The 24,897-nt window shown below is 45.0% G+C and overlaps 1 protein-coding gene across 1 annotated transcript in view; it reads right to left on the reverse strand.

Moving 5' to 3' along the window:
- Positions 1-24,897, reverse strand: part of LOC147747319 (FRAS1-related extracellular matrix protein 1-like) — a 1,022,199-nt gene that overhangs the window by 952,010 nt on the left and 45,292 nt on the right. The window contains exons 4-6 of the mRNA XM_086953165.1: positions 18,145-18,344; positions 777-1,100; positions 521-629 (exon numbers count right to left, since the gene is read on the reverse strand). Of these exons, the coding sequence (XP_086809291.1) occupies positions 521-629; positions 777-1,100; positions 18,145-18,344 (633 nt within the window). The remainder of the gene's footprint in view (positions 1-520; positions 630-776; positions 1,101-18,144; positions 18,345-24,897) is intronic.

Genomic DNA, 24,897 nt, shown 5'->3' on the forward strand with positions numbered 1-24,897 from the left:
ATTTCTCTTTTTGGAAAAACAACTTTTTAAAGATTACCGCACCAAAATAAACTTCTAATGCTCAAAAAATATGAATGGTAATGTGTTATAAGGTCCTTCATTGCCATATCGGGGTTCTGGTGATTTTGACAAGCCACTCGTCCTTCAATGTCACCAGAACACCTAAATGGTAATATAGAACCCGGTTAAACATTATGTATCACATATATGGATGTTTATCATATACATTTGTTTCTTGATTAAACATGTAACCCTTACCCAAATGTGCACAATGCAGGAAATACAAAAATAATACATTTAACAACCAATAAACCATAGTACTCGTATGTCCTCCATTAGATCTGTGAAACACCCTGTTACGATAGTTCAGTGGTAGACATAATTTCTAATCATTTTCAGAACAATAACTTCTTCATTGATAACAAATATGTTAAACGAAGTGTTTAAAAAAGAGCTACTTCCTCCTGCTAATCTTTTCAGAGCCATACTATCATGATTAGATCAAAGTATTTCTACTTGCCCATATTCCACGAAACTCTGGGAGCATTTGTCTCTGCTGTTCTGAGTGAGAAATGGACCAAAATAGGAGAACTGCTATTAAAATGCCCATCAATTGCTTCAAATTCGACCTGGTGAAGACATTCAATAAAGAACAGTTTACAACAATGTATCAATGTAGATTGCTTTAACTATACACAGTGAGTTACTGTATATTGATTAACAATTGACTGTTAACATTTGGGAGATGTGCCTATAGACATGAATTGCCACCTCACCTCATAGTTCTGTCTCTCTGTGTGGGTGACATTAGGTGGCTGGTATGCAATGTTCATTTCGTACAAGTCCTGCCAAGTGAAAGAGGTTATTGCTTTGGTGTGGTCATCTAGGTGGGTGATATAGCCCTCTGGTGGGGGCTTGGTGATGTTAAACACTAATCTGTCTTTTGGCGTTTCATCGTCTTCTGCATCAATGGCGGCTATTGAGAGTGGAGTGAGGATGAACTGATCAATCTCAAGGATAAACATGGACATGAAGGCAGCACGGGGCATTGTATTTGGAACAGCCCCTCTTATCTCCACTGGAATCCAGACATTTTCAGTCTACAAAGAGCAAACAGGGACAATGTTAGTGGTGAGTGAACTACAACATTTTCAAAACTGAAATCCTGCTCCACAAGATACTTCATGTAGACATATCCCTAAGCAGGTTATAAGTATTATCATAGTGTTGAAATCTAAGGTATGCTTATATTATTTCTACACTCATACAGATTTGCAATATATATTCAGAGATTTATATAAACAGGCGTACAAATGCAGAATTCGATCCTCTTTATACATTATTCTACCCAGTATTATGTAACTAATTACATGTAAGCTCAAAGGAGAGAGTAGAAAATATAGAACAAGCATTGGAAATGCAATAGGTCTCAGATTTATTTAAGTTAGAGCTAATGGCATTGTAAATGGCAATGTGTTTTCACTATGTGTTATGGAGTGTATGCATGTGGTGTGTAGTGGAATTATGTGGGTTGGATAGGAGTTGTAGCAATGGTGGCACACTGCTCCCCAAAGTACCCTTGAAGCATCCTCAGGGCACCGTGTGCCAGGTTCACCCAGACCCAGCAGCTGGAAGGGCGCCAACTCCTTGGCAGCCCTATGAGCAATTTGGCATCTACCACCTGAGAAACACAAAGGAGTCTCTGAATTACTGCCCCTTAATCTGAACTTCTACCCATGCCCCCCTGTACTACTTCATTTATTTAATTCGATTTTCTATGGCGCAAACATTACCCGAAGGTGTCAGAGCGCTTTACAAAAGAACCAGTAGCGTTACATAAGGACTTTGGAATACATGAGTTACATAAGAGATACAACTAGAAAAAAAAATACATACATATATATATATATAAAAAAAATTACAAATGTGCAAGTGGAGTGAAAGGAGGGAAAATTGCAAATGTACACGTTGTAAAGTCACTCAAGGAAGAGATACAAACAGATAAACTCTAAAATCACATAGGAACGGTAGTAAGTACAAAGGTCTACTACATATACTAATGATTAGAGATATTTATACCCCACCTGCCACCACGATTCTCATTGTGGCAAACGCTACCCTAGAAGCAGAACACGGTGGGGGCATGAGTAGAAGTTCAGATTAGGGGGCAGTAATTCAGTGATGATTTTAGGGGACATTATCCAATTAAATTATGACAACACAAAAGATGTGGAGGAAAACTCCATGGGCGTGTGTGTGTGTGTGTGGGGGAGGGGGGGGGGGTGCACATCCTGCCTGGGTTAAAGTTTGTGCCGCAGACATTTTCTAAGTCAACTGCTTTAAGTAAATTGAGATTAAGAAAGGGGGCTGTGGAGGTGGCGGGGGGGGATCCTGAGGAAACAGAAATTTTATGTGGCCAGTGTGTCCCCCCCTCGCACCCTATCCATGTACCTATGCTCCATGTACGTCCATGTTATCGTGTAATTCCCTTCCCGTGCCTGTCACAATAATGCCTCTGTATTTCCGTCTAATGTTAGCATGTCAGTTATTAGGCCTTCCATGAATGAAACATTAATTCCGCACTGAGGCCTACGTTGCCAATGCATTTACATGATACACGTTTAAATATCGCGAACCACACGTTTTTGTGGCCCAGCCGAGCCAGGCCCTGAATTCAGGCTCCGAGCCTCTTCTGTCTCTGAAAGCTGCAGTTTAGGTATGCATCCCTGACCTCTCCCTTATTCCCTGCCCAGCCGAGAGGTGCCCGGCCTGGCCTGCCTGCCAAGATGGTATTTTGCCTACAAGTTATCTGCTCAGCCTCCGCAAAAACACATTCCAGTCTAGTGAAATAGGTAAACATTTTCCGCCTGCAGAGCATAGGGCCTAGCCTTCCTGTCTCCATGCAAGTGATTTACTGCCATAGTAGGCCCATGGCCCCACGCAATGCACAAAGAAATATATGCACACACTAGCATTTAGTGATGAACAGCCTTTTCTTCGAGAGACCTTTACTTCAGACAATACATCCTCCAAACACAAGATATCAGATATGCCAAAGGTGCAGGTCGTTCTGACATCCCAGACTCCAGACTCCTCTACTAGTGCTAAAGTCAACCCCCAGCTCTCCCCAGTTACACGTCAATTTCACGTCATGATCAGTTGCGCGCACATGTAGGGTAAAGGTTTCTGCTGACCCTGCAGACCTCCTCTATGCATCCACCCACCTATGACACACCTATGGCTCGTCAAGTGAACACCCCCGTGTACGCCTCTTTACACGCCTTCTTTTACGCCCATGTGTTCTTATCTCTCTCTTTTCACTTGCTCCGCCTGGAGTGTTCCGCCTACTGTATTCATTGCAATTATGTGGTTTTACTATATATAATGTGTGATGTTAATAAAACGTTCGATATCCCTTCCTGAACCTTAGTGGTGATGGAACCCGATTCTCATTGACTCGAGTCATTCGAATTAAAGCCCTTTTGACTCAGATACCACGGACTCTGCCTCTCATTTTATGAGCTATCCTTATTGTTATTAATGTATAGAAATTATGCCCGGGTAATTTTATTTACCACAATCCGAGGGGCGAGAAGGGATTGCAGACAGAATATGCACCGAGAGGGACGAGTGCTTGAGATGGAGGTAGAAAGGGGAAAGGGGGTTATATGGAGCGTGGGCAGAGGGCACCGGACGAACGCAGAGGACCCGGGAGAAGATGCCAAAGAGAGAGGGCGGATGCAGCACTGGAAAGGTGGCGGAAATGGAGGGCAAGGTGGTACGGAGCGCGGAGGGGGCACAGGGTCTCTGATAGGGTGGAGGTGGACAGAGGAATGGAGAGGGCATGGCTAGATAGACTAAGCAAGATCCAGGGGGGGGGCAACGAGGACACGCAATGGGAAGGAAAGAGTCTGCAGGCTGCAATTGATTTCTGTATAAGGAATAATAACATTTCTGTACAATAAACATTAAAGTAAGATGCACAATAGACCAAATCAATCTGCAGTAGGTGGTGCAGTCGTTATGCAGAGGTGGCACAGAGGATGCTGGGTGCATGTCTGGTGTGTGGTGCTATAAGTGGACATGTAGGGGGTTCTCTGTGTTTGTTTGCTCCTTCCCTCCCCCTTCGACCTCCCCATGTGCCCTGGTTCTTTTTGAGTCTGAGATCTTTAACTGTCCTCATCAGTGCGTGATTCAGAACTCACTTTGCTCTCACACTCACTCACTCTCGTATGATTTTATCTTGGTAGTCCGTGCCGGCCTTATCCTTGCCAGCCAATGCGCTCCGCGAGGAACCGTCACCAGGGCGACACGGCGTGCTGGACTCAAATTATTAAATTAGCATTTCTTGTTTGGCGAAGTCCTTCTTCCATGTTCATGCAGCCCGGGTTCAGGTGTTTGTGGCGGGAGCCGCCCTCCAGGTTTCAGGACACTTCTCTTCGGCGGACTCGGCGTGGCACAAGCAGCGCCCCTACCCGCCAGTAGGATACAGCTCCCCCGCAACCCAAGACTGACAATCTATAGGCAGATCACGTAAACCTTTAGATGTATTTTATCACCATAGTCAAGCAGGGTGGTGGCACAAATGACAGACAGGGAGGACCATGCACATTCATTTGGTCTATTGTGTATATTACTTTAATGTTTATTGTACTGTAATGTTATTATTCCTTATACAGAAATCAATTGCAGCCTGCATACTGTAAGGGGCGTCGGACGGGAAGGGGCATGGGGGGGCTACAGCGAAGAAAAAATACCCTGTTTGAAAAGCGACTGTCACTGAACTCATAAGAGCGTGCTGCCACCTAGTGACCGAAGAGGTTTTACCTGCTCCTGCGCTTCTGAAGCTACGACGGCGAAGGGTTGTCAGTGTGATTAATTATTTATTATTACAGTCACATTTACTTTAAAAAAATGGGTTTTAACAACTTCTATGTGCCTAGTGCTTACATTATAATCGTTCCCCTGTAAAAAAAAAAAAAGAAGCTCGCGAGTGGTGCGAGCGCCACTGCGAGCACATGTCTTCAATTTTCGCGGCCATGACAGCCGCGATAATTGAAGATATATGGCTTTTGGTGCGCGTAACAGACACCAATAGGCCATGGGCGGAGCTACGTGACCACCCATGGCCTATTGCGTGTCCTGTTTTTAAAACACACGCACGCAAAGGCCAATGAAAATGGACTAAGGAAATAACACACACGAGCTATGTGGAATTTAGAGGTCCATTTTCAAAACGCCGAGAAAAGGACTCTGGCTGCGCGACACTGCTGCATTTTTTTCCTTTTTCTATGTCTGCTGCATTATGCAGCACACATAGAAAGAGGAAAAAGCATCTTGTGAAAGGGAAGATATGCTTCTATCGTAGGATCGTTAAATACTGTGACACAAGACCAGTACTCAAGCCCACCTGTGGCCCGTTATTGGGCAGGTAGCTCCGCTTCAGTGAAGCTTTCCACTACCTCAATCTATTTCTCTGCCAGGGGCTTCCTGCGGATATGCTTTTACTCCTCAAATCACAGAACAGCTCCCTCTGCCAGTGCCCAGTTTTCCTCTTTATTCCAGTGACTTTGCAGTGGGCCGTTCGGAGTCTTCCAATGTAGTGCATTGTCAATATGGGCTATACCCACAGCCAGATCCTATAACCTCTCACCCATCTTGCAAGATGTCCTTCTGTTGTACAGGCCCAACATTGCAGGCTTTCCAAGGCCATGGCCACCATTATTTTATATAATCAGAAAATTAGATGTTGACAAAACCAAAAAGGGGAACCTTCCTGCAAAAAAAACCAATCATGCCTGCAACGCAGGCACCCTTGCACCATGGTGCAAAGGTGCCTGCGTTGGTACATGGCAGCCCATTGTGCACCAACACTGGGGAAAAGGACAGCAATGTGCCATATCTGATAGATATTGCACATTCTTGCCCATTCTTTTGCCGTAGGGCTTCCCAGCAGGAAGGCCTGTGGTACTGCCCTACGGCAAAATCTTGCAAATAAGGCCCCATGTTTATACAGTAGCTGATTAAGGCGAGGCAGGAACATACATTCCTTTGTATCTCTCTGGCACCTTCGTGACCTCTGACTATTCATTTCAACTTCACCATCTGTTTTCTTACCATTGGTGGCCACTATTTAACGTTACTCTTGTCTTCTCTGGTGGAATCCAAATAGTTAAATTGGGTTATTTTCATTAGTTATCGAAACCTGTTCTGTGTGGTATTCTACCGTGATAAATACAGTTTTTTTCTTTTGTTTTTGTAGTTGTTTTTATTGAGTTTTGTCTTTTAACACATTATAAACCATACAACGGTATGTACATTTGCATGCAATTGCTTAGAGAACTGATAGTATTGAAATAAGCATATGCCCTAAGGGTTCATTAGGAATCTTGTGTGTGTTAACAGTGCTAAACTAACAAACAATCCCAGTAATGGGCTTAGGTGAGGGGCATGCATGCACTTGGAATTAGGCCGGACTGACAGTGACAGGCACCCAATAAAATCATTGCCAAATGCATGTATGTAAGCTGTGAAGGGGGAAGATGTGCTTCTATTATAAGATCTCTAAATACTGTGACACGAGACCAGTACCCAAGTCCACCAGTGGCCCCTTATTGAAGAGGTAACTCCGCTTCAGTGAAGCTTTCCACTTCCTCAGACTATTGCTCTACCAGGGGCTTCCTGCCAGAGAGAGTGTAAGAAAAATGTGACATACCAGCAACATATTGATTAGGTCAAAATATGTGTCTTGACAAACATTTTCAGTATGAAGCATTCTTTTGTGGAAGGATGCTTACAAACTTCTGTAGTTTCAAATGTCAGGTCACTTTGAACATTTCATGTGAAATACAATTTAAAAAATGTGCAAATTTTGGCAGCAAAATTAAAATTTCACCATGGCCTAATATTTACTACTCAAAGGGGCGGATGCAAATTGACAAACACTAGGTACAAGCCTACAGGCAGTAGAGCACAAGGGTCTCCGAAACCAACTAGCTGAGCAGAGGGCACTGCATATGACAGGCTTAGGCATAGGCCCTGTGAAATATAAGTTACCTTAGTATAACTCATGAAATGTGCATATATCACCGTGTGTGAAATTTCACACCATTAGTTACTAGGAATGGTAGTTTGAGGAGAAAATCTCTTGCAATAGACATTTTTGGGATATGGCCTTTATGGTGCGGACAGAGTCACACGTGCAGTTTCCCTGCAAGCTTAACCATGCATGCCTTAACCACGCATATGCCTTAACCAGGCATATGTGTGGTTAAGGCAGTGTGCGATCTAGATGCTGGGATGGACAGATCCAGGAACAGAAAGGACCAGGAGAGGACGTAGTGAGGTAAGTAATTTGGCAAACAGGATATCCGTCACGTTTCGTAATCAGGCCCTTAGTCTTAGCCAGGAGTGAGTGATCAACCTTCAGCTTCACACACATTAACAGGGTTTATTTGTGTCCATGTCCGGAAATTATAATTTTTTTAACAAATGGGGAGAAAGAGGATCAACAAGGCTCCTCCTCCTACCAAAGCGTAAATGAAAAACAGAGAGCCCAATTGTTTCAAAGGGACTAACCCTCCTAGAGGAAAGAAAACAATAGGTTTTCTCATAAAACCCTCAACCATGCTTTATCACTGGGTCCATCCCATTCCGCTGAGGAACGAGGCGTGCTACAACCTACGAGATATGCAGGAGCACTTTGGGTGTATCCAAATGATAAACGAGATGGAAAACGATAGAAGTGAAAGGTTTTATGGGGAGTGAGATTAAAAATACCTGCTCAGTAGGTGAACCAGTATTTATTCTGGCCTCTGGTTGGCATAGTAAAAAACAAGGGGAATTAAAGGGAAGGCTTTAATGTGCCCGTCTTTCTAAATGATCAACATGTTTGAAGCCGCATCCCATAGGCTTTTCATCAGGACCAAGGAAAACTCACTCCCTGATACCACTCCTGTAATGCTAATCGCACACGCGCTGCATGCAAAACAGTACATTTTTTGTTTATACAGCATACAGTTTATACAGCATATTTTTAATCTCCTGCTCCATGAAACCTTGGCACTCCTATTGTAAGCCACACAACAAACACTGCACATTGCTTCAATAGGAAAAGCAAGCACTAATCTTAACAAGCATTGCAATGCATTAGGTCTCGCATTTACGCGAGTTTGAGCTATTCAAATTGCAAATAACAATGCCTTTTATTTTTGTTTTTATTTTTAAAACTTAAATAAAAGGCATTGTCATTTACAATGCCAATAGTTTTTGAGTTTTTGAGGAGATTGTTTTTTTTTCATATGCTGCTATCGGGCAACAGCAACAAAATAATAGGAAAACATGAGGAAAAAAGACAGCAAAACTGGATCACAAGCTACAAAACAATACCATTACTGCTGAGGCTGCCGCAATGTTTAATAATAAAAAATCGCAGGGGCTCTAAGAAAGGCTGAAAACACAACAAAGTCTCGTTAACAAGTTAATGGTGTTTAAAAAAACCTGTGCAGCACTCGGGTGCGCCTGCAATAAGACGGTCGCCAGCCAGGGAAGCTGTCTCCGCCCGGGCGGACACACATGAGGGGAGGGGGGACTTTGAGCCCAATGGGGGTTGCGCGCCTGGCAACAGCAGATGTAGGGAGGTGCTGTTAACCGACCCACCACTGATGCCCAAGACTAAAGGCTGACTGCTATCTGCAGTGGGAAAATAAAATGAATACTGCAGATGCTGTGTTTTGTGATAGAGGTTTAATAGGTTTACTAAAATGTATGCATATAAAACGCAGGTCAGTGCATCCAAAATATGAGTGGGACAACGCCAACATGAAGGAATCTCCCCTGTCTGGAACACACACACACACACACAGACATCTGCAGTGAGTGAATTAACCAACTAAACTTTCCCACTGAGTACTTTAACTTGTATATATTTTTCCATTAAGGCCAAACGTTGCAGAATACTTTATTCTTTTTAGCCACGTCTCAAGCCCTGCCCCAGGGCTCCATTCCATGGAAGTCAAGCACACAACAGCTAAAGAATTGTGAGCATCCTACGGAAGCCGCGTGGGGTACGCAGTGGTGTGGGGGAGTCACAGCTGAAACTCCCTTTTAGGCCAGTAGATGTTGCGCGCTTGCTCATCTTTATATTGGGTGAGGAGGACGAGTTGGGCGAGCATTCCAGTGCTCCACCCCGCCCGCCCCTGCCTGCATAAAAACATTCGGCACTCACTTCCCCCGCTGATTGCTAGCGAGGGTTGCTTACAGTCCTGAGGCGGAAGCCGGGACTTTTAAAATTATTTTTCCTGACTGCTGCTATTTCAATTTTAATCCTTGTGTGTCTTACTGTGCTTTTAGAAGCTGCTTACTTGCACATTGCAGGGCTTAAACTCCGCGACATCGCCCCTCCGGTCCCGCCATATTGGGTGAGGGAGACGAGTTGGGCGAGCAGTCCAGTGCTCTGCCCCGCCCGCCCCTGCCTGCATTAAAACATTCGGCACTCACTTCCCCCGCTGATTGCTAGCGAAGGTTGCTTACAGTCCTGAGGCGGAAGCCGGGACTTTTTAAATTATTTTTCCTGACTGCTGCTATTTCAATTTTAATCCTTGTGTGTCTTACTGTGCTTTTAGAAGCTGCTTACTTGCACATTGCAGGGCTTAAACTCCGCGACATCGCCCCTCCGGTCCCGCCATATTGGGTGAGGGAGACGAGTTGGGCGAGCAGTCCAGTGCTCCGCCCCGCCCCGCCCGCCCCCGCCTGCATAAAAACATTCGGCACTCACTTACCCCACTGATTGCTAGCGAGGGTTGCTTACAGTCCTGAGGCGGAAGCCGGGACTTTTTAAATTATTTTTCCTGACTGCTGCTATTTCAATTTTAATCCTTGTGTGTCTTACTGTGCTTTTAGGAGCTGCTTACTTGCACATTGCAGGGCTTAAACTCCGCAACATCGCCCCTCCGGTCCCGCCATATTGGGTGAGGGAGACGAGTTGGGCGAGCAGTCCAGTGCTCCGCCCCGCCCGCCCCTGCCTGCATAAAAACATTCGGCACTCACTTCCCCCGCTGATTGCTAGTGAGGGTTGCTTACAGTCCTGAGGCGGAAGCCGGGACTTTTTAAATAATTTTTCCTGACTGCTGCTATTTCAATTTTAATCCTTGTGTGTCTTACTGTGCTTTTAGAAGCTGCTTACTTGCACATTGCAGGGCTTAAACTCCGCGACATCGCCCCTCGGGTCCCGCCATATTGGGTGAGGGAGACGAGTTGGGCGAGCAGTCCAGTGCTCCGCCCCGCCCGCCCCTGCTTGCATAAAAACATTCGGCACTCACTTCCCCCGCTGATTGCTAGCGAGGGTTGCTTACAGTCCTGAGGCGGAAGCCAGGACTTTTTAAATTATTTCTCCTGACTGCTGCTATTTCAATTTTAATCCTTGTGTCTTACTGTGCTTTTAGAAGCTGCTTACTTGCACATTGCAGGGCTTAAACTCCGCGACATCGCCCCTCCGGTCCCGCCATATTGGGTGAGGGAGACGAGTTGGGCGAGCAGTCCAGTGCTCCGCCCCGCCCGCCCCTGCCTGCATAAAAACATTTGGCACTCACTTCCCCCGCTGATTGCTAGCGAGGGTTGCTTACAGTCCTGAGGCGGAAGCCGGGACTTTTTAAATTATTTTTCCTGACTGCTGCTATTTCAATTTTAATCCTTGTGTGTCTTACTGTGCTTTTAGGAGCTGCTTACTTGCACATTGCAGGGCTTAAACTCCGCAACATCGCCCCTCCGGTCCCGCCATATTGGGTGAGGGAGACGAGTTGGGCGAGCAGTCCAGTGCTCCGCCCCGCCCGCCCCTGCCTGCATAAAAACATTCGGCACTCACTTCCCCCGCTGATTGCTAGTGAGGGTTGCTTACAGTCCTGAGGCGGAAGCCGGGACTTTTTAAATAATTTTTCCTGACTGCTGCTATTTCAATTTTAATCCTTGTGTGTCTTACTGTGCTTTTAGAAGCTGCTTACTTGCACATTGCAGGGCTTAAACTCCGCGACATCGCCCCTCGGGTCCCGCCATATTGGGTGAGGGAAACGAGTTGGGCGAGCAGTCCAGTGCTCCGCCCCGCCCGCCCCTGCTTGCATAAAAACATTCGGCACTCACTTCCCCCGCTGATTGCTAGCGAGGGTTGCTTACAGTCCTGAGGCGGAAGCCAGGACTTTTTAAATTATTTCTCCTGACTGCTGCTATTTCAATTTTAATCCTTGTGTCTTACTGTGCTTTTAGAAGCTGCTTACTTGCACATTGCAGGGCTTAAACTCCGCGACATCGCCCCTCCGGTCCCGCCATATTGGGTGAGGGAGACGAGTTGGGCGAGCAGTCCAGTGCTCCGCCCCGCCCGCCCCTGCCTGCATAAAAACATTTGGCACTCACTTCCCCCGCTGATTGCTAGCGAGGGTTGCTTACAGTCCTGAGGCGGAAGCCGGGACATTTTTAATTATTTTTCCTGACTGCTGCTATTTCAATTTTAATCCTTGTGTGTCTTACTTTGCTTTTAGAAGCTGCTTACTTGCACATTGCAGGGCTTAAACTACGCGACATCGCCCCTCTGGTCCCGCCATATTGGGTGAGGGAGACGAGTTGAGCGAGCAGTCCAGTGCTCCGCCCCGCCCGCCCCTGCCTGCATAAAAACATTCGGCACTCACTTCCCCCGCTGATTGCTGGCGAGGGTTGCTTACAGTCCTGAGGCGGAAGCCGGGACTTTTTTTATTATTTTTCCTGACTGCTGCTATTTCAATTTTAATCCTTGTGTGTGTTACTGTGCTTTTAGAAGCTGCTTACTTGCACATTGCAGGGCTTAAACTCCGCGACATTGCCCCTCCGGTCCCGCCATATTGGGTGAGGGAGACGAGTTGGGCGAGCAGTCCAGTGCTCCGCCCCGCCCGCCCCTGCCTGCATAAAAACATTCGGCACTCACTTCCCCTGCTGATTGCTAGCGAGGGTTGCTTACAGTCCTGAGGCGGAAGCCGGGACATTTTTAATTATTTTTCCTGACTGCTGCTATTTCAATTTTAATCCTTGTGTGTCTTACTGTGCTTTTAGAAGCTGCTTACTTGCACATTGCAGGGCTTAAACTCTGCGACATCGCCCCTCCGGTCCCGCCATATTGGGTGAGGGAGACGAGTTGGGCGAGCAGTCCAGTGCTCTGCCCTGCCCGCCCCTGCCTGCATAAAAACATTCGGCACTCACTTCCCCCGCTGCTTGCTAGCGAGGGTTGCTTACAGTCCTGAGGCGGAAGCCGGGACTTTTTTAATTATTTTTCCTGACTGCTGCTATTTCAATTTTAATCCTTGTGTGTCTTACTGTGCTTTTAGAAGCTGCTTACTTGCACATTGCAGGGCTTAAACTCCGCGACATCGCCCCTCCAGTCCCGCCATATTGGGTGAGGGAGACGAGTTGGGCGAGCAGTCCAGTGCTCCGCCCCGCCCGCCCCTGCCTGCATAAAAACATTCGGCACTCACTTCCCCCGCTGATTGCTAGCGAGGGTTGCTTACAGTCCTGAGGCGGAAGCCGGGACTTTTTTTATTATTTTTCCTGACTGCTGCTATTTCAATTTTAATCCTTGTGTGTGTTACTGTGCTTTTAGAAGCTGCTTACTTGCACATTGCAGGGCTTAAACTCCGCGACATTGCCCCTCCGGTCCCGCCATATTGGGTGAGGGAGACGAGTTGGGCGAGCAGTGCAGTGCTCCGCCCCGCCCGCCCCTGCCTGCATAAAAACATTCGGCACTCACTTCCCCTGCTGATTGCTAGCGAGGGTTGCTTACAGTCCTGAGGCGGAAGCCGGGACATTTTTAATTATTTTTCCTGACTGCTGCTATTTCAATTTTAATCCTTGTGTGTCTTACTGTGCTTTTAGAAGCTGCTTACTTGCACATTGCAGGGCTTAAACTCTGCGACATCGCCCCTCCGGTCCCGCCATATTGGGTGAGGGAGACGAGTTGGGCGAGCAGTCCAGTGCTCTGCCCTGCCCGCCCCTGCCTGCATAAAAACATTCGGCACTCACTTCCCCCGCTGATTGCTAGCGAGGGTTGCTTACAGTCCTGAGGCGGAAGCCGGGACTTTTTTAATTATTTTTCCTGACTGCTGCTATTTCAATTTTAATCCTTGTGTGTCTTACTGTGCTTTTAGAAGCTGCTTACTTGCACATTGCAGGGCTTAAACTCCGCGACATCGCCCCTCCAGTCCCGCCATATTAGGTGAGGGAGACGAGTTGGGCGAGCAGTCCAGTGCTCCGCCCCGCCCGCCCCTGCCTGCATAAAATGACACCCTGGCCTAGGAAGCGCAGCGGAGGAACGCAGCGGGCACGCCGGTGGCGCGCCGAAGGCGCGCCTACGGCAAGCCCATCTGCGCCCGTCCGCGCCTGGCCCGCGCCCAGTGCCGGCCACTATACTCAAATTGACCCGACAGATTGTCTTAGATGGTCCAGAGAAAGGCTCCTAGATCTAAGACCATCATTAGCAGACAACCATACTAGGTATAACCCTGTCTCATCTCTGGAATACTACACCTGTTCAAAATGCCATTATGTCCTACACTCCTCTCCGTCTAATCTGTGCAGGGACATAAGAGAGAGATGCCTCCCCTCCCCCCAACGTGAACTAAAGGCTTGCCTTGTCAACTGCCGGTCTCTACCGAAACATGCTAGTGAGATCTGGCTTTCGCTTACATCGAACGACTGGGACTTGATGTTCCTCACGGAAACCTGGACAAAAGACACTTCTAACCCTGATATTGCCCTAGCAGTCCCCTCTGACTATCAATTTGCTGGGCTAAATAGACCCAGATCTCAAATAGGGGGAGGAATAGCTATTATTCTTAGGCCCCACTGGAAAATTTTCTCCAGAAAACTAGATAATCTGGGTCCTATTGAAGCCATGTACTTCAGCATCTCCGAGGCCGCTCTCCTCATTTGTGTTGGGGTGCTAATTTACAACCCTCCTAAAACCCACCCCACCCACATCACGGACTTACTCACGATCCTAGCCGACCTCTCACTAAAACATCCCCATTTCACGGTCCTTGGGGATCTTAACCTACATGTCGATAATAGCAACTGTGCAAAGGCGTGCTCCCTAATAGAAACCATGGCGGGCATTAACCTCTCTCAGAAAGTTGCAGGCCCCACCCACATTGCCGGTCATACTCTCGACCTTATTTTTACAAATTCATCTGGCCTCTCCATCCTTGCCCCACTCCCTGTGACATGGTCGGACCATTTCGTCATTCCTTTTAACCTTAAACTCCCACCTATCAGGCGCCCTGTCTGTAGGACAGAGAAGCTGGGAAGAAAGTGGTTCAAGGTAAGGCTGGAAGAGTTTGAACCAGCTTTAACCAAGCTCAACTGGCAGCCTTCCACAAACATAAATGAGGACGTAGCAAACTTAAACCAACACCTCACTACGGTCATTGAGGGCATAGCTCCCCTTACCGTTCTTTCCTCGGCTAGAACCAAACCCTCTGCACCCTGTTTCTCCCAGTTGCTGCCAGAAGAAAAAAGCAAATGTAAAAGATTAGAACGCCTTTGGCGCCGGACTTATGACCCAGTTGCTAAAACAACCTATAGAGTGGCATTAAAAACTTTTCATAAGATCAAACAAAGCACCATGAGGGAGTACTTTGCCAGTAAAATCACATCGGCGGATAACTCAACCAAGGTGCTTTTTCAAATTGTGAAGGATTTCACCGACCCCACTGCCCTCACGCATAAGCCAGAGCCCTGCCAAGAACTTTGTGATAAATTATCAAATTTCTTTTATGACAAGATCAATCTTATCTATGCTCCTTTCAAGGTAGCGGATAGATCTGACGCAGAGGCTTCAGCCATGTCACATTCAAACCTTCAGGACAGTAGGTTAAATACGTTTAAATCTATTACCCTGGAAATTGCTCTTAATAAACTTAAGCGTTGTAAATCAGGTTCACCCTTAGACCCCATGCCCGCTCAAGTTTTCTCTGCAGTGGCTCCGGCGATTGTACAACCTCTTTTATCAATTTGGAATTCCTCCCTCTTATCAGGCCAGTTCCCGGAGACATGGAAGCAGGCCATCCTTATCCCCCTCTTGAAAAAACCTGAGGCAGACCCTGCTGTCCTCGGCAATTATCGCCCGATATCGTTGCTACCTAAGCCAGCAAAAATCTTGGAAAAATTCGTCCAAGAACAACTCACGGACTATTTTGAAAGCAACAATCTCCTTCACGACTCGCAATCTGGTTTTAGGACCGGGTATAGCACGGAGACAGCACTCCTGGAGGTGTCGGAGACCGTGCGGGAGACTGTGGACAGGGGAGAGGTGGCCATGCTTGTGCTCCTCGACCTGTCCGCGGCCTTCGACACGGTCTCCCACGCCATGCTCCTGTCTAGACTCCGAGAGTTGGGGATCTGTGACACCCCGTTAGCCTGGATCACCTCCTTCTTAACGGACCGTACTCAACAGGTATGGTGTCGACCATTCTGGTCTAAAGACAAGAAAACCGCTTGGCTGTGGGGTGCCCCAAGGATCTGCCCTCTGTCCTCTGTTTTTTAACGTTTATGTTGCACCTTTGGCAAAACTGATTGAGTCATCCGGGGTGAGAGTGATCTCCTATGATGATGATACTCAGCTTATTTTTTCTTTTAAAGATCACTCGCCCCTTGGTTTTACAAATTTTAGAACCTGTCTTTCTGATATTGTAGCCTCGATGACCCTTAATACATTAAAACTTAATACGGACAAAACTGAGGTGCTGTTTTTTTAATCAAACAAGTCCCATGTCACCCGTCACCTGGTGGCCGCCTGAACTCAACCCAGCGCCTGCCCCGGTCAAGGTGGCGCGCAATCTTGGAGTTCAGTTCGACAACGAACTATCTTTTAAACCCCAGATCCAGAAAGTCACCTCGACATGTTTTGGTAAACTCCACATGTTAAAAAAAATCGCCTCCTTTCTCCCCACGGAATCACCGAAGACAGTGATACACGCCTTAATCACCTCGCACTTAGATTACGCGAACAGCCTATATGTGGGACTCCCTGCCTACCTCCTTCATAGGCTGCAGATCGTGCAGAATGCCACGGCCAGGTTGATCTGCAAGGTCCCCTTTCGACACTCCATCTCACCCTTTTTGAGGAAATTGCATTGGCTCCCGATCTCTGCTCGTGTTAAATTCAAGGCCCTGGTACTTGTTTTCAGGGCTCTGCATGGAAAAGGCCCCAAATACCTCAGATATAGACTAAAACCAGTCCTTTCCTCTCTTAATCGCAGCTCCAACCAGCTTCGTCTCTTACTCCCTCCTAGATTTTGACTTGCGAGGAAAGGTGGTAGAGCTTTTGCTGTGATTGTATCAAAACTGTGGAACTCTCTCCAATCTCAATTCAGGGGCAAACTAAAGACCTTCTTATTTTCTAGCTGCTAAATTATACCTTCAATTTGCAATCTTAGCGCCGGGACACCCCCGGCGGGGGTAGCCGTGCGCTTAACAAATGTCATTAATAATGATAATAATAATAATAATAATACCCCATCTCAAAAGCTGTCTTGAGTGGTGTACTATGGCAGCTGCCCCTTCCGAAGAAAGACCCCCTTGGATCAGTAAATGTAAAGGCAAGTCCTTAATTCAGCTCCTACACTCCCTGCTATAAGTGCAGTGACTTCGACAGCCTCAAGTCTCTGAGAATCTCTCTGTGCCCAGCCTTGTGAGCCAGAGCTCCTGTTTAAAGGGACAGAAAAGCCACCATTCAGAAAGTGATACACAGATCGCAGCCCGGCCCTTCTATGCTATCGCTTGAGCCGGCTCTGTTAATCATCTTCCTCTGGCCAGTAAGCACAAAAAGCCAGTCTCCACCCTCAAGCAAAGCGAAAAGGTCTAAAACCAACAATATTCATATCAATTATTTACAGGGAGCCTTTATGCAAGCGATAGCCACTAACAAGTACATTCCCGGCTACAAGATGTCCACTCAAGTGCGGCTTCTCAAGTAATTACTCATATTTCGCAGCCAGGGGCGGCCTCAGCGGAACAAACGCTGCGTCTGAACTGATCACATCACTCCGGTTATTGATTTGCGGGAGCAACAAAACAGAAGACATTTGAAAGAATGTTCTTTGCAGTCAGCAGAAAGGGTTTCGTTGATAATGAACTACAGAGCACCTGATCTCTTAGAAGCAAGCACAAGGTCTTGCTTTAAAATAAGCACGCCGCGCAGTATGCTTATCTTCTAACACTTTTTAATGAGTGCGCAGCTTCTCTTCACACTATCGACACCGGACGCACATAATTCGCTGCATGTTTCAGATTTTATGTCAGAGTCAAACAGAAAACGTATTACAGCGCTGCAAAACGTTCATAAAGTGGGAAATGTACTGCCATCTCTTCCCTTGAAAGAGTTCACCCGCAGATAACCTTTTGAAAACAAGTAGAGAAGAACTGTAAAAAATCCACTTTAAAGCAATGTGTTCATTTCAGTTTAGACACAGCAGGAATAGATCTCCCATTGCTCATAAACTGGCAAGAAAAGAAAGTGCGTCTTAAAAAACAAACATCGATCTCTTGTCTTTATAGGGTCATGTGTTTCTAATTAGAAACACATGGCCCCATAAAGATAAGAAAGTGTTTAGCGACAGAAGCGAAGCAGGCGACCCAGTACGGATCGCAGGCCAAAGGGCATCAACCAAAACCCTTCATTTCCAACGGCAGCCCACCGTTTAGCATAAACGGTGACACCAGCCAATGGAAATGAGGTGCGGGGCTTCAAGCCCTCTTCTCAAAGTCCTTGTTCACAATAAATCTCGCCGAGCGATCAGCGCATGCGCTGCAACGCTAGGCGAGAACTAAATAGCGTATGTTACCCAAAAAACTAACCAAAACAAAAACTTTAGACTAGCGCAAAGAGGCAAAATCTCAGTAGATAAATCTGTTAGTAATCTGCCTATCACAGGCGTGAATGGGCAAGATCACTCACGATTGTAGCTAGCTCAGGTTAGTAAAATAAGTGGCTTTGATATTTATAGTGCTATAATAACGCAATCATGTGAGAGGATGTTCTATGTATGTACTAATGACGACATATTAATGTTTCATATATGTGGGTAAATTAACTTTGGTAGTGATAAAATCAAGCCAATGTGACACCCTTACCTGTAATTGAAATCTACTGTTTTCTTCCTTGATTTCCACTTGGATTGGAATGTAGTCGACAGCAGGTGATGGGGGGCTGAGGTGCTGATACTTTATTCCCATCTGTAAAAAGTCTTCACATTTGGCCTTCAGGAAGTTTATTTGCTTGAACTGAGAGTGGCAGGCTTTGTTGCCGGGGCATGATCTGTCGATGTTTCTTGCTGAAATAAAACAATAATTATCAGTAGGTTCGATATTTTGTTATCGAACTGCAGTTCACTATCCCTAATTTTAGTTGTTTGGACATGCTGCATTTAGAAATAGATCATGATGTTACAAGTCAAAATAGCCATAACAATGAATTACACATGGAAGCAATGTTGACACGTGTCACTTGGTGAACCCATTTGGTGACATCTTGTGGATCTGTGGCGCACTGAGACTAGAAATATTTTGGGGCTCACTCCTTGGAACAACTTTGAATTTATTAACCATTTTCAGCTAATTCCAGCTCTGCCAGGCACCACTTGATTGGTAGTCAGTTTCAGCAACCCAGAAGAGCTTCTTTTACCTTTCCCCAAAGATGGTGTAGAGGCTGACAGTGTCAAGGCACTGCCATCCCCTGGCACTATAATTGCAAGCCAATTTCAGGTATTTCAAAGGTTGGGGCAAATATTTCTTTTGCTACACAATTGACAAAGCTTTCCCATGGACCCTTGTTTCCTCCAGGCAATGTAAGGTTTTCAATAAGACTTCCACTGTCTGCCTTTTCAAAATCCAACTCTGGACAATCTAGGTTTCCTTAGCAGAAACTCTTTTGATGTCACAAGAGTTTTGAGCTCTTGGAAAATTTTAGGGATCTTGTCACACCACTCTAAATATGATATACCTTTTAGTCATCAAGATACAATCTAAACCAAATGCACATTTTCTTTTGTTTTATTGGTCATAGAAATCATATAGCACAGATGTTTTGCTCTAGTGAATTAACTGCATAGATTTTTCAGGGCTGTGTATAGGATTAAGACACAAACATCCTACTATACTCGATCATGAGAAATAGTAAACAACCATCATCTTTAATCAATACACATGGTTACATTAAAAAAAATAACATCAAAGGGCATGGGAGGGACTAGGAGCAGAGGGGGGACTAGGAGCAAACAAATTTCCAGTACCTGTGCTCCGAAGGAGGGTCACAGTACTGAGAGATAGACACGAAAGAGATATCTAAGTTCTAGACAGGACATTAAGGGCAATCATCTACATGATCTGTGGTGCTTCTCCATGACCAAAACGGGTAATGAGCCTACCCCACACTTAAATCATTATGAGCAGTCCCCCTCTAAAAGGGAGGTACCTACGTGTTTATAATTAAAATGATCGTCCAACCGAATTAAATGGTCGACTATGCCTCTTCGGTCGGCGCAGAGGTTGCGCATGGCTGCTAGGTCTAGGAAGTGTGTCCAGTTCGCCACACCTACCCTCGTCCTCTGCAAGCCCTGGTCGAGTCCTGTAGAAGCGGCATGGACTACAGAGGCGCAAAACATGTTGACCCCTACTTTACTCCACGAAGTTACACAGAGCTACTTGGGCATATTATAACCCTTAAAGTAACACTGACCTACCTTGTTTTTTTTAACCTGGCAGGGGAGTCTATATATTAAATGATAATCTGACATCCCCTAGTGAGTTTTAACTCACTTCATCACACACAATACAAACCACCCCACCTGGACACCCTCGCACTCATCAAACAGCGACAAAACTAAAAGATCTGCACTAAAGTGACCCTTCAGGGGACCCATAGGGCATGGCAGCGCCAGCCCGATGAGGAGCACCTGCCCAAAGATGAAGCATGAAATTCCCTTGGGGTGTGTGAGGGCAACAAGAGACAGTCCTAGTGACTGTCCATAATGTCCTGTATAGAACCTAGATATCTCTTTCGTCTCTTTATCTCTCAGGAACAGTGACCATCCTTTTTGATTTAATTACATGAACAAATAGTAATATATTTAATAGTGCCTTAAACAGGAAGGTCTTTGGATACTTTTGTCCTAAAGAATATGAAATGAGGTGAACTAGTAACACAATTAGTTGAACTCGTGAAAAACACGTATTACAGAAACTGAATTGATTTTCTAGTATGAAGGAAATGTGTAATCATGACCTGACCCCAAGATAAGAGGAAATATACACTTTTACAATGATAAATGTTAAGAAAATTGTGGGTCATGCGGACCGTCACAGTTAGTTATCTGTGTTCCAAAGCTTGGTGTTGGCTAATTTGCAGTCTATGATTGTCGAAGGTGCTACTTTGAACCAGCTCCTTTGGAAAGTAACCCTGTGCAAAAGCACTGGCTCTTGCACAAGGCCAACCCGGTAAGTGGCTAATTTTTCATTCAATGACAAGTAAGGTAGGTCAACAAGTAGGCTTGCTGTATAAATTTGGGGCACTGATTTTAAAGGGTGGTTAAATACAATGCAGGCATTGGCCAGTTCATGGTACAACAGTTTGAAAAATGAGGATTACAGTTTAATAGTAGGTGCATGCCAATTTAGCTATCTCCAGGAACAACAGAGTGCATGAAATGCCAACTGTTTAAACAATTAATGCATGCAAAGATGCTCCAAAGGGGTACGTGAAATACGACAATGGATTGCTCCGATGGGAAGCGATAGTAGAAAGAGCCAAGGGCAACATCTCAAGATTTTAGTATGTACAGTTAGGATCCTGGATTTTAACTTACAATGGAAATCAATAAGACCCCATAGAAATGGAAGCTGAAATACAAGACATACGCCCCAAGAAAAAGGAAGTATCAAAGTGGCATGCCTCACTGTGCTCAGCAGAAGAAAGTAAGATGGCCTTGCCATACATACTATGGGAAAGAACTTTGCTTAGCCAAGAAGCGGAAACTTTATGGCAAGCATTTATAACGACTTAATATTCCATTGTTACCGTGGTTAGCCTGAAAAAATAGCAACATTTGTATACCATACAACATATTTGTAACTCCAACAAAGCTATCCAAAATGGTGAAGAATCAGATATATACTTGCAAGAAATTAAAAAGTAGAAAACAAAACTGTTATTTTACCTGATCTAGCTGGCAAGGAGGGAATTTTGTAAAAATGGATGGTAGTAAGTGCTCCAACTTTCCATGAATGGAAGAAAGGGTTGATTAATGTCAGTAAATTGAAGAAACATGGAAAAGATTGAAAAAGAAAAAACTGTTCTGGAAACCAGCTAAAAAATGGTTAAATATATAAGATGAGTGATAAAATATGAAAGTTCCTATGATTAAAGTTAAGATGTAGGATTAGGAGAGCATCTCAGAACTCTTGAATATTTGCAGAGTGGTATCTGTTCCTCAAGGTGCTTGGTACCTAATACAATAAAGAGATAGAATACATCCAATAGTGATGAAAAAAAAATCAATTGCAACATGAATGAAGTGCATACATTATAGCCCAAAGGGGGTCTTTAACCCTTCTCTCCGAATTAGGTAATGTTATTCTTAGCCTTCTCAGGCTAAGTGCAGCTGGCAATATTGAAGATTGCAGTCACCCTATTGTATGATTTGAAAAGATTTGGATTGGAGGGATATCATTGTTGTATGTCCATATCGACATAGGGGTAGGATAACCAGATCATTACTCGTGAATAAAAAAATATCTAACTAATGAATTGTTCATGAGAGAACCAAATTGGTTTAAAAATGGAAATAGAAAAGAGCAGAAACAGATATAATAAAAAGGTCCATAATTTATCACGGGTAAATACCAAAATTGCTACTTAAAAATTAATGTATTGAGGGCAAAAGATGCTGTGCCTATCAGTATGATTTTGAATAGTTGTCAGAAATGGCTGTCTTTTGCATGATTTAAACCCAGAATTTTGCCTTTAATGTTTTTTCTGGCTGTGGAACTCTGTGTACTTTACCGGTGCTAACCAGTGGTAGAGTACCTGTGCGTCCACTTTCAACATGATGAAATTGGCATACCCCTAACTGGCATATTTAACTTAGCTATAAGTCCTTAGTATTCGGTACAAAATGTACCCAAGGCTTGTAAGGTAGATGCCTCTAGAGAATTGCAGCAACCATTGTGCCACCCACTACAGTGCAAACACGACTCCAGGCCTACCATTCGTAGTGTGACTGTTGCAATTTGAAACGGCACATTTTAAATAGGCCTTACTGCCCAGAAGTGAGGGTGCATGGTATTTATAAGTAGGGCATGTAAACCTTTAATGTTAAACATATCCTTAGAGTGAAAAAGTCCCATAAGATAATTTCACAATAGCAAGGCTTACTGTTCCATATGAAAACACTGGGTTACTTTATTACATTATTAATGCTAATTTCAGTGAGGACAGAGATAGAAATATAATTCAAAGCACTTTAATGGTTATTCAAAATCTAAGTGTATGGTAAAATTGACTTTCCATTAACAATTAAGGAAGCTGTACTTTTAAGGTGTTTCTATTCCTCTGGCAGGATGACCATTTGGGTTGTGTTCTGGATCTTGATTAACCTCAAAGGAGGCATTCACTGTCACAAGCAAATGTTTCTGACTTCTTGACAGTGCCCTCCTTTTGCCCCTAGTCTGTCAGGCCGTAATCCCAGTGGAAGAGACACTACCCCAAGAACTGCTTCAGAGTTACCACCGAGGGGTTGCTCATTTCCCTGGCCATAGAACGTTTTTGCCATCTTGGGTTTAGATAGATGGGCACACTGTGGGATAGTTTGCAGTAGGGTACATAGTAAACTCTACAAAAGTGGGTAGGTTACCACTGGGAACATTTAGCCTATTGATTAGGAAGACGGTCGGGAGTCTTATCCACCCACAGGCTGGTGCCAGGCATAAGTGTGGCATCCCTAGTCCCCTCCTTATAACACTACTGGACCTGTGGAAGATCAGAATAGGACTGAACCTGCTGCCTGAGACCTGAGAACAGCCTAGTAGACTAAGGCTGCTCTCCCTTTTATACCCAGGACAAAGAAGAGGCATCTCTGGGTCATAAGGATGGTCCATTGTTCAGGCTACAGGGACATAACAAGCTGTAAGAGGCCTTTCATACTACTGTCCAGATGACAAGTTCCAACTGGACCTGCCTTGGACCCTGCTGGTGGTTTCTGCTGGAGTGAATCCTGACCCTCAAGTGCTGTTCTTGAGGTCCTGGGATCCGGGTTGTGTCAAGGTTTAGTCCTCCTTACATCTCCTGAAGCCAGGGGCTAAGAAATGTTTTAGCTCCAGAGGCATCTGGAGGATTGGGACCACCCCGACAAGCCGATCCGATGAAGGTGCTATGCCACTGTCCTTAAGATTCCGGTTATTCCTGCTCTGAAATCTTCCCTTGCAATTCAATTCAGTAGAACTTTAATGAGACAATATCTGGCCTCATGAGCACCGTTCTGCTACAGCCATGCCCTGCTGGAAGAATTCAAGCACCAAAAAATAGAGGCTAAGCTCGATCCTAGAAAACTTCACTGGGTGAACATGTCAACAGTATCTGGTTGGCGGCGGACCATCGCTAGGTGTAAAATTAAAATTTCTCACACACAGAGCTTTAGTGGGAAAAGTCAATGGCTTCACAGAGACCTCATCTGGTGGCTACTTGATAATATGGAGCCCTTCATGACCACTGCCTGCTGCCATGCCACCCTGAGGACATCTGAGTTTCATTTCAGAGACTGTGTCCAAAGTGAAAACTTCTGACCCGGTTGAACCTGGTTCCTGTATCCAACATCAGCGGTTAGCCTTAACTTGCGCCTAGATACATATCAAGCGCAAGCAAATGACTGTGGTTGGCCCTTAACAGCTTTTGGCACTATTTTAAACCTCAAACTTTATTCATAACTGCGGTTTCCTGTATTGGATTTGTGTTGTTTTGATGTCATTTATTTACTAAAATGCACCTTATTTTTTTAAATTTGCTTAGGATTTTTCTTGTGTTGCATTTTGGCTTTATTACAGTTTTGGTACTACATAAATACATTACACATTGCCCTCATTCAAATGCTTAACATTTCTCATCTCTACATAGGCCTTTCATACTCAGTTATGATTCCGATAGGTAGAGACAATGGTTAGATCATCTATATGTACAAAACAGGGAGAGAAACATTTGCTACTTTCTCAGATCTAGCCATGTAGCCTAATCCAAGCCAATGGGCCTGGGGTATGCAACTCAGCCTCTTCACTGGAGGACATGGTTGCATATCTACTGTTTAGCACTGCTTTCCCACTTCTTTGCTACCCGCAGTTTCATCAAAAATGAGGTTCATAGCACACTGGCATGGTGAATCAACAATGTCTCCAAAGTGAGATGTTGTCCATGCAGGCACTATGGTGAAAACGCTAGTTGAGTTAACATAAACCTCTTGTGAATTCTACATGCAATGCAGACTTCCGATTTTACGAATATCTATCTTGGATTCACAAAACGTTGCCAATTTAGCCTTGCAAGTACATTATGAACTACAGCTATTTGTAAACCCATCGAAAGGGATATAAGGTATTGAATACCATTTGTGTTCCTTTGCTCACACAGGTGTTAATTTCAGTACCCAATCATCTTACCTATTCTGCAGGAGGCCAGATCTTGCTGCACTAGCTACAGATGCATTTCAACAAGACTAGCCAGTTAGTATGTTTAATCTTCTCATCCTTTTTTTCATAATTCCCAGATATCTTGCTCAGATCTTTAGGAACCAAAGACTATTAGTTGTCCTACACCCGCTTTGGAGACCTTAAGTTCTGTTCCCT

The sequence above is a fragment of the Lissotriton vulgaris genome, chromosome 1_1, assembly GCF_964263255.1.
Source record: "Lissotriton vulgaris chromosome 1_1, aLisVul1.2, whole genome shotgun sequence".
NCBI lineage: Eukaryota > Metazoa > Chordata > Amphibia > Caudata > Salamandridae > Lissotriton > Lissotriton vulgaris.